This window comes from Gymnogyps californianus, chromosome 16, assembly GCF_018139145.2.
Source record: "Gymnogyps californianus isolate 813 chromosome 16, ASM1813914v2, whole genome shotgun sequence".
NCBI lineage: Eukaryota > Metazoa > Chordata > Aves > Accipitriformes > Cathartidae > Gymnogyps > Gymnogyps californianus.
In genome coordinates, this window is record NC_059486.1 from 1,853,265 (window position 1) to 1,868,667 (window position 15,403).

The 15,403-nt window shown below is 65.4% G+C and overlaps 1 protein-coding gene across 1 annotated transcript; it reads right to left on the reverse strand.

Moving 5' to 3' along the window:
- Window positions 1-727: 727 nt before the first annotated feature.
- Window positions 728-6,179, reverse strand: NEFH (neurofilament heavy chain). Its single transcript, XM_050906690.1, has 5 exons — window positions 5,390-6,179; window positions 3,990-4,189; window positions 3,087-3,211; window positions 2,064-2,709; window positions 728-1,892 (listed from the first exon to the last, which is right to left on the reverse strand). Exons 1-5 carry the CDS (start codon window positions 6,177-6,179, stop codon window positions 759-761), a joined length of 2,895 nt encoding a protein of 964 aa, XP_050762647.1. The 3' UTR covers window positions 728-758.
- Between the last annotated feature and the right edge of the window lie 9,224 nt (window positions 6,180-15,403).

The window sequence follows — 15,403 nt, forward strand, 5'->3', positions numbered from 1 at the left end:
TTGTGCCTGCCATGGGGTGAGCTCTCCCTGGCCAAGGGCTGAGCTTTCCTCCCCCGGAATGCAGCCGGGGCCCTGGAAAACCCTGTGTCACCCCCCACCCACTGGTGACAGATCCCAGCTCCCCCCCCCAGGCTTTTCTGCCTTCCTTCACCAGCTCTTCCTCCCCCCAGCCCCGAGAGAGGAGGCCAGCAGAGCCGGGGCGTCTCCGTAAGCACTTTATTTGGTTATTGCACAGAAAGCAAGTAACAGTGGGCTGAGTGAGGTTCCTAGCGCACCGTGTGTCTCCCAGCGTCCCTGCCGTGCCCAGCCTCTTCCACTTGAAGCCGGCTGCAGCCTAGGGTCACCCCTCGGGAGGGACAGTCGTCACCCCCAGGCCAGGGAAGGACCCCCGAGGAGCCCACCAGCCCCGCTCCCAAGCAGCTAGAGCTCTGCGTTGCGCTCGTCCATCGATTGCACATACATTAAATAAATGCACTTATTGGAGAAGGGCGGTGGGGTTCCCCCGGGCTCTCTTCTCCTCGGTTATAATTCAAGTGTTTAAATGTGGCGCTCGGCGTATATCACATTCTGCTAGGGAAGCTATCGGCCAAACCGCCGGGGCAGGGCAGCGAGGGGCTGCGTCTCTCACACAGACATATTGCTAAGGTAAAGCCCGGCCCGGCTGGGGCGGGGGGGGGTCCCCACCCTGGGCCCGGCTGTCAGGGGGGAGCGGAGCAGCTCCCGCACCCAGAGGTGCTCCTCGGCGCCTGGGGCTCCGCTCACTTCTTCCCCGCGGCAGGCGCCGGCTCTGGGGCTTTGCCCTCCTTGCTGGAGGGGGTCTCGGCCTTGGGGGGCTCTTTACTGGCTTTGGGCTCATCTTTGGGTTTTGCTTTAGCTTTGGGTTCCTCCACCTTCTCCTTCTTGGGCTCCTCCACCTTCTCCTTCTTGGGCTCCTCCGCCTTCTCCTTCTTGGGCTCCTCCGCCTTCTCCTTCTTGGGCTCCTCCGCCTTCTCCTTCTTGGGCTCCTCCGCCTTCTCCTTCTTGGGCTCCTCCGCCTTCTCCTTCTTGGGCTCCTCCGCCTTCTCCTTCTTGGGCTCCTCCGCCTTCTCCTTCTTGGGCTCCTTCGCAGCCGCTTTGCCGACCTCCTGCTGAGGTTTTGGCGGAGCCTCCTTCTCAGCCTTTCCTTCTTCCGCAGGTTTGGGGCCTGGCTTGGCGGTCTCCTTCACCTGTGGGGCCGGAGGCTCCGGCACAGCAGCCGCCTTCTCTTTGGGTTTCTCCTCCACCTTGGCCGGGACATCTTTCTTGGGAGCTTCCTCTTTCCTGCCCTCCTCAGCCCCGGGCTTGGAGGGAGCCTTCGCCTCCTTGGGCTGCTCTTCCTTCGCAGGGGCTTTCGGCTCCTTTGGAGGGGACGGGGTGGGCTCCTTGGCCGGGGCTGCTTCCTTCTGCGGAGACTTGGCCTCCTCCTTCACAGGAGATTTGACTTTCTCGGGGGACTTCGCAGTTGGGGTCTTGGCCCCCTCCTTTGAGGGGGTTGGGGGTTTCTCTGGGGACTTCACAGCTGGGGTCTTGGCCTCTTCTTTCGAGGGGCTTGGGGGTTTCTCTGGGGATTTGACAGATGGGGTTTTAGCCTCCTCTTTTGAGGGAGTTGTAGGTTTCTCTGGAGACTTCACAGCCGGGGTCTTGGCCTCTTCTTTCGAGGGGGGTGAGGGTTTTTCTGGGGACTTCACCGTTGGGGTCTTGGCCTCCTCCTTTGAGGGGGGTGCAGGTTTCTCTGGGGACTTCACCGTTGGGGTCTTGGCCTCCTCCTTTGAGGGGGGTGCAGGTTTCTCTGGGGACTTCACCGTTGGGGTCTTGGCCTCCTCCTTTGAGGGGGGTGCAGGTTTCTCTGGGGACTTCACCGTTGGGGTCTTGGCCTCTTCCTTCGAGGGGGGTGAGGGTTTCTCTGGGGACTTCACTGTTGGGGTCTTGGCCTCCTCCTTTGAGGGGGGTGCAGGTTTCTCTGGGGACTTCACTGTTGGGGTCTTGGCCTCCTCTTTTGAGGGGGGTGCAGGCTTCTCTGGGGACTTCACCGTCGGGGTCTTGGCCTCCTCCTTTGAGGGGGCTGGGGGCTTTTCAGGGGATGTGACAGCTGGAGTCTTGGCCTCCTCCTTTGAGGGAGTTGGGGGTTTCTCTGGAGACTTCACAGCTGGGCTCTTGGCCTCCTCTTTTGAGGGGCTTGGTGGCTTTTCAGGGGACTTCACAGCTGGGCTCTTGGCCTCCTCTTTTGAGGGGCTTGGTGGCTTTTCAGGGGACTTCACAGCTGGGCTCTTGGCCTCCTCTTTTGAGGGGCTTGGTGGCTTTTCAGGGGACTTGACAGCTGGGCTCTTGGCCTCCTCCTTTGAGGGGGACTTGGGTTTCTCTGGGGACTTGGCCTCCTCTTTTGCAGGAGACTTGGCCTCCTTTTCACCCTCTGCTTCAGCTTTCTCCTCTTCTTCCTCCTCTTCAGCTTTCTCCCCTTCAGCCTCTTTCTCAGCCTCCTCCTCCTCTGTGACCTCCTCGGTCACCTGGATTTCCTCTGTCTGCTCCTCCACAATCACTGTCTCCTTCTCAGATTTTTCCACCGCCTTGATCTTCTCCTCGCTCTTCACCTTGATGGTGGTGGTGATGCTGGGAGCCTTGGGGACCACCTCGGGGAAGGAGACCATCCCAAAGCCAGACTCGATCCGATATTCCTCCCCTTCCAAGAGCTTTCTGCCAGGAAGAGACCAGAGTAGGGCTGTCAGTGATCGCTTCTCACCTCCTCCCGTGACCAGGAGCTGCCAGCCATGCCCTGCACCTCCATCTCCCTCCTCGCCCTGCTTTCGAGGTGCTGGCTGACCCTCCTGCTCCTACGCCCTGGGCTGTGCAGGTTTCCTCACCCTTTCCTCTGCAAGCCTTGTGCAGGGCTGGGGCACCCAGCTGGACGTTGCCCACCATGGTCTTGGAGGCTGGGTGGTCTCTTTCTCACCGAGAAGGTCCCAGGTGTTAGCGAGGGCCCTCAAGGAGTGTCCCCAGAGACACCGGCACCAGGGACTGGCCGAGACCCTCCCACCTTCCCCTCGCCCACCCTCCCCTCGCCCACCCCATACCTGTAGGCAGCAATTTCAATGTCCAGGGCCATTTTGACGTTGAGCAGATCCTGGTACTCCCGGAGCTGAGCTGCCATCTCCCACTTGGTGTTCCTCAGCTCGCTGTCAAGCTGCTGGATGGTTTCCTGCGGGCAGACAGAGCAACTGGTGACACGGAGGGCCAGTCCCCAGGAGCAGGGGGGCACAGAGCACCCCTAAACAGTCCCCTGGTCTCTAAGGAGGGACCGCTCACCCTGCACCAGGGTGCCCTCGCGGAGGGGTCTGCAGCCACCTCTCCCTGCGGACACAGAGGGAAGGGGATGCGTCCGGGGGCTGCTGCAGTGCGTCCAGTTCCCTTGGGGGAACCGGCAGGAGCCCTGCACCGCCTCAGGTGAGAGCTGCGCTGCTGCCGGCTGAGCCCCCGGCCCCCTCCCAGAGCTCCCTCCAGCAGGGATGAGCTGTGGGAATGTTTCTAGGACTTGGGTGGGGCTGGTGGCCACCAAACCCCAGCCTGAGGCTGATGGGGATGGAGCATCACCCTGGGGCCAGCATTTCAGTCCACGGCCACCACCCGCTGCAGCCCTCTGTGCTGCACTTCTCAGCTGTGGGACACAAGACACGGCCTGAACCCTGGGCACGGTTCGGTGGCATTTGTGACCAACATCAGGGGCAGCTCAAAGCCAGGCAGGGATGTGGGATAAGCTCCATCATGGGTGAGGGACCCAACAGTCCGGATGCAACCTCGGGCTCTGGGTACCTGGTCACCAGGAGCTGGGGAAAGCCGGCTCTAGACACAAGCCTGGGTATTTGTCACGGGTCGTCACCATCTCTGAAGCCAAAGCACCAGCGCTGCTCCTCCCCGGCAGCTGGATGGTCCCTCCCTATCAGATGATGTCTGGGACGCTGCCCGCTGCGTCACATTACCTGGTAGGACAGGACATCTGCATGATGGCGCTCCTCCGAGTCCTGTCTCTGCCTCTCCAGTGACTCCTGGGTCCCTTTGAGGGCTTCGAGCTCGGTGGTCTTGGACTGGAGCTGGCGGCGGTACTCGCAGATCTCCTCCTGGGCCACGCGGATGGCGTCCGTGTTCACCTTGGCAACCTCCGAGAGCTTGTCCAGCCTCACTGCAACAGGGGAAAGGAGAAGCTGCAGGGAGGGAGGGGGGCTGCAGTCTCCCCTTCTCGGGGAGCCCCAAATCCTTTAATGCTGCACAGCCCCCCTGTGTGCGTGTCCTCTGCAGAGCCGGCCCCGGCAGGGGCTCCCTGGCTGCGCTGGCTTCACCAGCCCTCGCTCCGCCTGTGCTCGCGCCGTGCCGGCGGAGTGAAGGAGGACGGGCTGGGCGGGTGTTTGCGCCATCCTGGACTTTACCCAGTGCTAAACCCACGCTGCAAACCTCCCTCTCTCCCCTTCAGCTCCTGCCACAACCCCTATCGCCTACAGAGCTCCCCGCTCAACCCTGCGCACGCCGCCTTGCCGTACCCGGCTCCGGCCGGGCGCGTTGTCCTGGGGCGAGGCGGGGGGGTTTGCCGCAGCGCCCCGCAGCCCCCCCGGGGGACAGGGACAGGGCGGGGGGGGGGGGGACACACGGGACACGGGGGACACACACACACACACAGACCCCGCTGCTCCCGGCGCCCCGCGGGACAGCGCACCCATGGGTGCCGCCCCGCCGCTCTCCAGGGTGCTGAAGCGCCGCTGTTCGTGGTGCTGAACCGCCGCTGTCCGTGGTGCTGAACCGCCGCCCCTCCTCTCGCCGGCGCCCATGGGTGCTGAGTCCCGGGGTGCTGATTCCATCGCACCCCCACACACACCCCGCCCCCCGCCGGTACCGTAGTGCCCCACCCAACAGCGCAGCAGGGACACTCCCTGCTCCCCCACCTCCCCCGCGTCACGGATGCGGCAATTCCCCCCCCGCTTCCCGCTGCCATCCCCTCCCTGCAGCGCACCGCAAACACTCCTGGCCTCGCTCCAGCGGGGAGCGACCGGTAGGACGCCCTGCAGCATTAAAGGGGGTTCGGCACCCCGAAAAATTGCGGGGTGCCGAGGCAGTGACCATGCCACCCTCCCCGAGACGCACTGCAGGGCGGGAGGGGAGGGGGGGGGAAAGGCAGCACAGCCGCAAACACTGGGGAGCTGGTGGCAGGGGTGGGGGTACGCTAACACCCTCCCGGAGCACAGTATATATGGGGGGGGGTGTGTCCCTGTACCCCCCGGGGTGCGGCAGCCCACGGGGTCCCCGTAGCCCCGGGGAGGGGGGGGGGGCGCTGCTGCCGGCGGAGCCCTCCGCGGGGTGCGGGGACACACACACACACACACACACTCACCGCGGAACCACTCCTCGGCCTGGAGGGTGCTGCGGGTCGCCGTGCCCTCCAGCTGGGCGCGCAGGTCGCGGAGGGCGGCGGTGACCCCGGGGCGCAGGGCGGCGGGGGGTTCGGCCGGGGGCTCGGGGCGGGCCCCGCGGAGCAACGCTCCCACCTCGGCCCGGTGCTGCCGCCGCAGCAGCTCCGCTTCCTCCCGCAGGGCTCGGGCTCGCTCCTCCAGCGGCCCCCGCGCCCGTTCCGCTTGCGCGGAGAGCTGAGCCAGCCCGCGGGCCGCCGCCTCCAGCTCGGTTCGCTGCCGGGCCTCCTCCTCCAGCCGTCCCCGGAGAGCGGCCACGTCCTCGGCCAGGCGCGATCGCTCCAGCCGCAGCTGCCCCTTCTCGGCGCCCAGCCGCAGCACCGTGCCCCGCATGTCGCGCAGCTCCCGCGCGTACAGCTCGCCCATGGCCGAGCGCCCCGCCTGCTGCTGCCGCAGCGCCGCCGCCTCCGCCGCCAGCGCCCGGTTCTGCTGCTCCAACGCCCGCACCCGCTCGATGTAACCGGCGAAACGATCGTTCAGCACCTGCAGCAGCTCCTTCTCGTTCCGCGCCCGCGGTTCGCCGTTCAGCGAGTCCAGGCTCTCGGTGGAGGAAGCGGCCGCGCTGCCGCCGCCGCCGCCACCCCGAGCCCGCCCCACCACCGGTCCCGGCCACGAGTGGAAGCCGCTGGAGGCGGCGGAGCGCGGGGCGGCGCGGCCCGGCTCCTTGCGGAGCCCCCCCGGGGGGCCCAGCAGCGTCTCCAGCATCAGGCTCATGGCGACCCCCGCCCCTCGCTGCGGCACCGCCGCCGCCGCCGCCCGCTTTATAGGGCTCGGCGCAGGCCGCTCCGCCCCGCCACCGGCAACGGGGATGGGCGCCGGCACCGGCACCGCCCCGCGCCGCAGCCCCGCGGGTGGGGGGGTGGGGGGGTGAGGGACCCCGCGGCCACGCCTCGGGTGGGGAACGGGCACCCGTGATGGGGAACGGGGGCCATCCGAGAAGGGAGCGGGGACCCCCCCGGCAAGAGAACGGGAGCTCCCAGGGCGGAGCGGGACCCCCGGGAATAGAGAGCGGGACCCCCGGGAATGGAGCGGGACTCTGGGAAGGGAGCGCTACCTCCGGGAATAAAGAGCGGGACCCCCGGGAATAGAGAGCGGGACCCCCGGGAAGGGATCAGTACCCCCGGGAATAGAGCGCGGGACCCCCAGGAAGGGAGGTGGGACCCCCAGGAAGGGAGCAGGACCCCCGGGAAGGGAGCCGGGACCCCCGGGAATAGAGCGCAGGACCCCAGGAAGGGAGCGGGACCCCCGGGAAGGGAGCGGGACCCCGGGAACAGAGAGCAGGACCCCCGGGAATAGAGCGGGACCCCCGGGAATAGAGAGCGGGACCCCCGGGAACAGAGAGCGGGACCCCCGGGAACAGAGAATGGGACCCCCAGGAAGGGAGCCGGGACCCCCAGGAACAGAGCGGGACCCCCGGGAAGGGAGTGGGACGCCCGGGAAGGGAGCGGGACCCCCGGGAATAGAGCGCGGGACCCCCGGGAAGGGAGCGGGACCCCCGGGAATAGAGAGCGGGACCCCCAGGAAGAGAGCGGGACCCCTGGGAATAGAGAATGGGACCCCCGGACCCCCGGGAACAGAGCGGGAGCCCCAGGAACAGAGCAGGACCCCCGGGAAGGGAGTGGGACGCCCGGGAAGGGAGCGGGACCCCCGGGAATAGAGCGCGGGACCCCCAGGAAGGGAGGTGGGACCCTCAAGAAGAGAGTGGGACCCCCGGGAAGGGAGCCGGGACCCCCGGGAATAGAGAGCGGGACCCCCGGGAAGGGAGCGGGACCCCTGGGAAGGGAGCCGGGACCCCGGGAATAGAGCGCGGGACCCCCGGGAAGGGAGCGGGACCCCGGGAATAGAGAGCGGGACCCCCGGGAAGAGAGCGGGACCCCTGGGAATAGAGAATGGGACCCCCGGACGCCCGGGAACAGAGCGGGAGCCCCAGGAACAGAGCAGGACCCCCAGGAAGGGAGGTGGGACCCTCAAGAAGAGAGTGGGACCCCCGGGAAGGGAGCCGGGACCCCCGGGAATAGAGAGCGGGACCCCCGGACCCCCGGGAAGGGAGCGGGACCCCAGGAACAGAGCGGGACCCCTGGGAATAGAGAGCAGGACCCCCGGGAAGGGAGGTGGGACCCCCGGGAAGAGAGAGCAGGACCCCGGGAAGGGAGCGGGACCCCTGGGAATAGAGAGCGGGACCCCGGGAAGGGAGTGGGACCCCGGGAAGAGAGCGGGACCACCCAGGGCAGAGCAGGGGCCCCGCTCCGGGGTGAAGCAGAGCGGAGGGAGGCACCCCCCGGGGGGACACAGGCACCCCCCTCCCACGGGTGGGATGCCAGGGCAGGGACCCTGCGGGGGGGGGGCTCAGCGCCCAGACACCCCCCCACTTCGTGGCCCCCCGGGGGTCGGGCACTGCCCGGGGCGGGGGCCGTGGGTTCCCGCTGGCTGGCGGGGGGGCCCTGGGCTGCCAGGAGGGTCCCCGGGACCCCCCGCCCCAAGCGGGCAGGGCGCGCCCCGGCAGGGTGCCGGGGGGGCTGCGGGCAGGGACGGGGGGGGGGGGGGCCCCACTGCGCCCCCAAACCTGCCCGGGGTGGGCAGCCCGGCACAGCCTCACGCACGGGCGGCCCGGCCAATCAGCACTCGTGGACAGCCCGGCCGGTCAGCACTGACGGACAGTCCGACCAATCAGCACTCACGGATAGCCTGACCTGTCTGGCACACATAGACCAGCTGGCTAATCAGCACTCATGGGCCACCCGACCAATCAGCATAGCTACAGCCCAGCCAATCAGCAGCCAGCTTTATCGAGTCTAGCCAATCACCACTCCCGCGGCGCGCTGGTAGGGGGGGCCCTGGGGCGGAGGGCGGGAGGGGAGATGATCGTGGCCCCCCCAGTGCATGCTGGGACGGGGGGGGACGACGACGCCCTCCTGTGCCCCGGTGCATGCTGGGACGGAGGGGGACCGGCGGTGCCCCGGTGCAGGCGGCGTGGGCAGGGCGCGGTGGCCGGGAGGAGCCCAGGGCCGCGGTGCCACCGCTGTCCCCGCAGCCGCTGTCCCCTCCAAGAACCGCTTCGGGAGCGGGTCCAAGAGCAGCCGGGGCTTTCCCGCGGTCCCGGGGGTTTAAAGGCAGCGGGGAGCGGTCGCGGGGACCCCCCCACCCCCTGAGCAGCCCCGCAGCCCACCCTGCTCGCACCGCCGCCGCGGGGGAGAAGAGCCGCTGGCGGTGACCCGCTCCCGGTCATTCGCCACCGGCCCGGGGCCACGGGTGGGGACCACGGGTGGGGGTGCCAGGCGGTGCCCCGTGGGGTCCGTTCCGCCCCCCCCCGCCATGTAGCCCCCAGCAGCGGGGGGTGGCTGTGGCGCCCGCCTGGCCCGGGGCACCCTGCTCAGAACGGGGGGACGCCGCGCTGGGGGTGACAGGGGGTGGCCCTGTCCCCTCCCCTGTTCCCCCCCCGTGGTGTCCCCTGTCCCCCCCCGTCCCAGCCCCTGTCCCCGCTCCCGTTCCCCGTCCCAGCCCCTGTCCCCGCTCCCGTTCCCCGCCCCAGCCCCTCCCCGCCCACCGTAGCCCCGCCTCGTCCCCGCCCATACCTGCCGTAGCCCCGCCCCATCCCTGCCATAACCCCGCCCCCGGAAGCGCTCCCCCGCTCGGCGCTCACTTCCGCTGGGCCGGTGGCAGCGGGCGGCGGCGGCAGCAGGTACGGGCCGGGCCGGGCCGGGGGCGGCGGGGCCGAGCCGAGCCGAGCCGAGCCGAGCCGGGAGCCGAGGCCGGCGGCTGCTTCAGGCGGCCCCGCTGCACGGCCCTCCCCGGCGGCGTGGGCTGCTGGCGGTCTCCGACCGTGCGCACCCTGGGCTGGGCCCCCCCCGCCGACGGGCTTCGCTCCGGGCCGGGCCGTCCCGTCCCCCGGGCCCGGGCCGTTCCTGCCCCCCTGCCCCGGGCTGGTGTCCCCCCTTCCTGCCCCCCCGCCCCGGCCTCCCCGCTTCGCCCCCTGCCCGGGCGCGGCAGCACACGGGGCACCCTCCAGCCAGGAGCCCGGTCCCGGCCTCCCCCCCCCCCCCCGCCCTCAGCACGGCCGCCCGGGCCGGGGCCGCATCCCGCCCCGCCGTGCCTGGGTGGGCGCCTCTCCCCGTGCCCTCCTGTAGCTCCGTCTCCCAGCCCTGCCCTCCGGATCCATCCCGGGTGGGTGCACGGGGTCAGCCCCGGAGTCTGCTCCCCTCCGCCACCCTGCAGCACCCAGGGGACCGTGTCCTCGCCAGCATCCGGAGCCACCGACGGGCATCACGCCCGGTGGGCAGAACCCGCTGGACGTGCTGGTTTCCCCTGCCTGCGGCGGCGGCTTGGGGCAGCTCCCAGGGCTGGGGTGGCTTTGGGGACTGAAAGCCGTTGCTGCCGTCGGTGCCCGCTTCTCAGGGCCGCGGGGGCCTGGCCTCCATGCCGGCAGCGCCGTGGCCCAGGGCACGGCAAGGCACCGTGCAGATCCATGGGAAGAGGTCGGTACCGGGCTCTGCTGAGACATGGAATAAGCTGGGAACTGGGCATGGATCGGACAGGGAGGTACCCGGTCTGATATCCTGTGCTCGCCGCCTCCTCTGTGGAGGTTTTGGGGGGGGGGAAACCCCAAACTTGATAAAAAGGAGTCTGTGAAACAGCTTGTGCTTAAAAGTGATGTATTATAGGTGTTCTCCTCCTTCTCTGCACGTGCTTCGTATCGTACGGAGTTTGCCAGAGTTATAAGACTTGTCAGGGATGCCATCCCAGCGAGGGCTCAAGCAGGGGTTTGCTGTCCACACTTGCTCGGGGCGTGGGATGCCTTGGATAAGCGGTTGGTTCGATCTGGTTTGCTGCCCCCCAAACCTGGCCATGGGAGCCGTGGGCTGCTTCCCGCATGGCTCAGGCTGCCAGGCTGAACGGATTTGACATTTTGGGACCCCGAGGGCCTTTCCAGAGGTGTTAGCCCTTACTCGGATCAAGCCAGGCTGGGAACTCCACAGCAGGAGGTGTCCGGCCTCGGGGCCCTGCAGAGCCCGGCTTTCCCGAGAGGAGAATGTCCCCTCTGCCACGGGAAGCTGTCGGTGGGGCTGATGCTGCATCCCGACACCTCCAGAACAAGGTCCTCGGCGTCTCGGAGGGCGCTCAGCTGGCATGGGCTGGCGTTTCGGGAGGGACACCGGAGGTGTTATCCCCGCTCGAGGTGATCGGGGCTTATGCTGCTTAAAATCCGCCCCGGCTCGCCGGAGCATGATGCTTTGGGCCCCCCGCGTGCTGCTTGGCCCGGCAGCGTGTGGCACAGGGGACGCCTCGAGACTTTCCTTTGTCTGTTTGTGTGTTTTATTCCCCGATTATTGGTTGATGGGGTGTTATCAGTTGCGACTCATTGTGTCTGCGTACAGCCGCTCGCGTGGCCCTTCTGCCATCTGGGTTAATTAAGGGCCAGATGCCGGCGCTTCGGGGTTTCGGATCGCTCGAGCGGCGGCTCAGCAATTGAATTGATCTGCCGCGGTTTTGGGCGCCTTGCTAACGCCGCGGTGAGTTTGGCAAGGCTTTTACCCATGAGTTATTAAAAAGGGGGCACCTTAACCCCTTGGTTGATGGGAGATGGACCCTCTCGGAAAGCACGCGGGTGGGTCAGTAAGAGGTTTGCGAGGGGACGCGCTGGCTGCCAGCCCGCTGGGTTCACAGACCGACGTCTGCGTGCGTCGCTGCCGTTAGTCGGTGGCTCCTGTTCTAGAAGGTGCAGGATGATTTGTGGCACTCGCTGGCTTTGGGCAGTTCCTTTTGAGGGGGGACGCTGGGGGCTATATTTACAACTTCGGTGGGAGCCGCAGGGTCTTGCCAGCCCTCGAGGTTCGGTGGCACGGTGCAGGGCAGCTGTGCCGTGCCGTGGCAGTGCGGGTGGGTTGTTTCGTGGCCGGGCACAGCCTGGCCGGCGGGTGGGACAGTCCTGGTCCTTTCAGGGAGATCATAATAATCAGTGTCCCACTTTCCCTGCCAGGGGAACGGTCATTTAGAGGGAAATCCACCAAACAGCAAAAGTTAAGAGCTCTGTTCCATCCCAGCCAGTTAGTGTATTAGTCACAATTTCCTTAAATCATGAGCAAAGGACAGTACCAATCCTTTCAAAAAAAAAAAACCAAACATAAAACCCATTCAGTTAAAATCTGGCTTCTCAAAGCCTTTATAAAACCGAGCTCGGGATGCAACAGCAGGCTCACAGCCCTGCGTTGCTGCGTGCTGCAGGGCCAAGCGTGAGCTAAGACTGGCTCAAGTTAGGCCAGTCCTTAGGAAAAATATCTCCCTAGGGAGCGTGTATGGGGCTGGTGTGAGCCCTCGGGGCTCTGTGCCGGCTGTGGGGAGAGGCGTGGGGCAGAGGTGGGGTTGAGCACAGGGGTGGGAGCTGTGCCCACGGCTACGCACCGGCTGCAGGACGGGATACACCACGTAGCTTCGCTGCTGTGAATAAGGAGGAAAAAAGAATTGGGTTCAGCACAAGGCTCTTAGCTGCTGGCTCTCGGATCCTCAGCCGCTCGTTCTCCTCTTCCATGCTTGGGTTTTTATCTTCCCCCACTGGTGTCTGTGCCCGGTCCGGGGGTTTATTCGCCGAGGCCAGGGACGTGCAGTGCTGCTCAGAGGTGTGGGGGGCTGTCGCCGCCTCGGGCCTGCCTGGCCTTTTGCGTTGGCTTGAAGTTGCTTCATATCAACGGAGAATAGTTGTGTGAAGTCCCCACGGCTTCAGTTACCCGTCTCAACGTTTAGTTTTTTTTTAGTCTGCCTTCGTTTTCTTTAATTGTGCCAGCTTGCTGGGTTGTACTGATCCACCTCAAGTGCTTTATTTGCAGCTGCGAGAGGGTGCGTTGCTTGCTTGTAGGAGTTCTCTTTCCCTGCTAACCTTCAGCTGACCCTCTGTTTTCTACGTGAGCTCTTTCCTAGAAGCTTGCCCTTTGAGTTCCTGCTCCTCTTTGCTTCTCCCTCCACTTCAGGTGCCAACGCGTACCCCCCCCGAAGCGCAGGGGACGTGTGTTTGTGCAGGGCTGAAGCGGATGCATCTCCCCGTGTTTGCTTCCTTCCTTCCTTCCTTCCTTCCTTCCCGCCTGCCTCGTCAGACCCTCCTGAAGACACACATCAGGCTGGGTAGATCAAAACTTACTGTCAGCCAGTAAACTCCTCTTCTGGGCTGTCACAGAGTCTGTAGAAAGATCGGCGGAGCTACGGTGAGCCCTCTCGCTGTAATAACGAGGGACCCGGGGTGTCCTCGGCATGGTTTAAATGCTCATGTGATGCTTGGATGGCTCATTCCTCTGGAAGAGCGGCAGCAGCAGCGCTTTCCCCGCATCCCTTCCCTATTGCCTCTATTGCTAGAAGCTGAAAGACTCTCGTCAGCATCGTCTCAGCCTTCAAGGATGGAGGAATTGGCCTAAAACAGGGCGGTAAAAGTAGCTGGGGGTCGCTAACGAGTTTTCTTCTTCCACTCTCCGTAAGAGGAAATGAGTGGCACCAGTGATGGCTTATTCGGCATCGGTGTCATCCCCGGGAGCCTGCTGGCAGCACCCACCTCGGCGAGAAGCACCGTGCCGCGTTTGTTGCTGTATCTCGGGTTTAGGAGCATCTTATTCACCCGGGACGGCTGACTTTGGGAGCCCGCTGGCGTGGCAGCCGGGAGGAAGGGGGTGGCTGAGCTCTGCCGCCGTTCCCGTCCCGAGGGCCTGAGGTCGAGGAGGGGGCTCGCACCACGTTGTGCCTGTACGGGTGCGTCACCCGGCGGCTCTGAAATGCGGGTCCTGGGAGGAACGCGGGTGTCCTGCGTTCAGCCGTGTGAGCTCAGCTGCAGGAGCACCGGCTTCTCCTTCAGCCTCAAAGTACTTCATGAGCAGCAGAAAAATCAGATGCTCCAAACCGCGGTGCTTCTTCCAGCTGGGCCACGGGCTCCTCGGTGCTGCATCCCAGGAGCAAAATAACCTCGTTAAAGCTGCGTCCGTCAAGGAAGGTGGCTGCAGCAGCAGCTAGCAGGACCCTTCTGCTGCGTGTTGTGTGAACGTGGGTGATGTTTTCCACCTCAAGGCAGTTGGAGGGGGAGTGTGGGAGGTAGAGCGGCGTGGCCACCATCGCGCTGGGGGTCTCGGGAGAGCAGCGTTGCTCTGGGTATTCTGGAGCTCTTGAATTTAGTTGTCCCGAGTGAATAAGATCAGGCGTAAAACGCTTTGGAGAGCCCCTTTCCTCCCAGAAGCTGGCATGGTGGGGCTGAGCGGTGCTGAGCTCCCCGCACCTCCGTCTCTGTATCGCTGAGCCCGGCCGGCGCAGCCTGCGAGGTGGGAGATACAGGAGGGATCGCTGGTGGGACGTGCTGTGGTTTCCCCGTTAGCAGGGGCTTCGGAGAGGAGATCTCCCACCGCCCCTTGGCTGTGGGGACCACCCGAGAGCGGGGGGCTTTGTAGCAGGGCAGGGGTTGGGTGGCGCGGGAGCCCTCGTGCCCTGGGATGGTGGGTCCAGCGTCCCGGGGAGGGTGCGGGTTTGTGCTGCTGCAAAGGCTTATCCTCAAAACGGACCCGAGGAGCCCGAACTAGGTGTGGGTGAGCTCTGGGTGCTCCCCTTCAACACCCAACCGCTGTTTTGCTACCAGATCCTTACGAAGGCTTTCAACTCCTTGAATCCGGTTTGCAAGACCGGCTTAAAATAAGTTTGGCAAGAAGACAGGGTAAAATTTGAGCCGCCACAAGGTCAGGGGCTTTTTGGCGTCCTCGTTTTGTTGCTGCAAATCTTGCATCCTGCTTTTTCTGAGTGCTGGTGTTGCTCCCGGCTGTTGGGAGCTGCTGCTCCGCTCAGCCCCTCGCCGGGAGATCAGCGAGTGCCGGGACATTTTTCCCAGCCTGGAAAGGAGCTCGGTGGGAATTGCTGGAGCCGGGGGAGCAAACGCCTGTGCTCGGCTCCCGGCTCTGTGCCGCATGGCGAACGCTTGCTGCCATCTCCCTGCCTGCAGATGAGCTCCCGCCGCCCGTTTTTGTTCACTGGGTGCAGGGCGCTTAGCAAGGGCAGAGTATTTGCAACTCGCCGTAATGACTCTAAACGATCAGATCTGTTCAGTTGAGATGATCGAGGCTGTTGGCTCTGGATCCGACGCCCGCCCTGCTCCTGCGTGCCAGAAATCTGGCTTATTTACTGTTGTCCTCTAGCTGGGGAGAGGGGACCCTACCCCATCGGACCCTTTGCTCGGTTCAAGCTGGACAAAGATGGGTGTAGGAAGAGATGGGGTAACGCAAGAGCTGCTCTGCAGTCCCTGAACCGTTTCCTTTGCCCTCCTTAAAACTGGAGCCAGGCAGCAGCGTTGGACCCTGCCCAAGGGCTGAGCTCGGGGGAATTCACCTTCAGCGGGGCTGTGCCAGCGGCGGTCGCATCCCCGGGCTGGCAGGCAGCCCTGCCTCATCGCCCTTGGTTAGCCTGGGGGGACACACACGGTGCAGGGTGCTGAGCACCCAGCTTTGGCGGGCGTTCGGAGCCTTGCTCGGCCTCTCGTCACCCTGCTCAAGGCGCTGGGTTGCTTCGAGTCTGGTCCTGCCGCTGGGGAGGTTGAGGTGTCGGTGTGGGGAGCGAGGGGTGCACGCCTTAATTCTTGAGCTCAGGCTGGAGGAGGAGGCAGCAGTTTGCTTTTTGGAGGCTGCTGTCGGCATTGCAGGGTTTAAAGGAGTGGGGGAGATGGGTGGGCATCTCTGTCTCTGAAATTAGCGGGGTTTTGGATGGCTCAAATACACGCTGCGGTACCCGGGGACTCTGGCAAACCGGGAAGCCGCAGGAAAGCGGCAGGTGTGATTCATGTCTCCAAGCCGGCTGCAGAAATTCCCTGGTAGGCTTTAAGTTTGCTTTCCAGGCACTTCTGCAGAGCAGGGCTGACTGCGAGCCAGGTTGTTGAAATCGGAGGGACTGCAGTAAATCCTCCTTCCTCCCTCTCTTGCAGGACGGGATCTGCA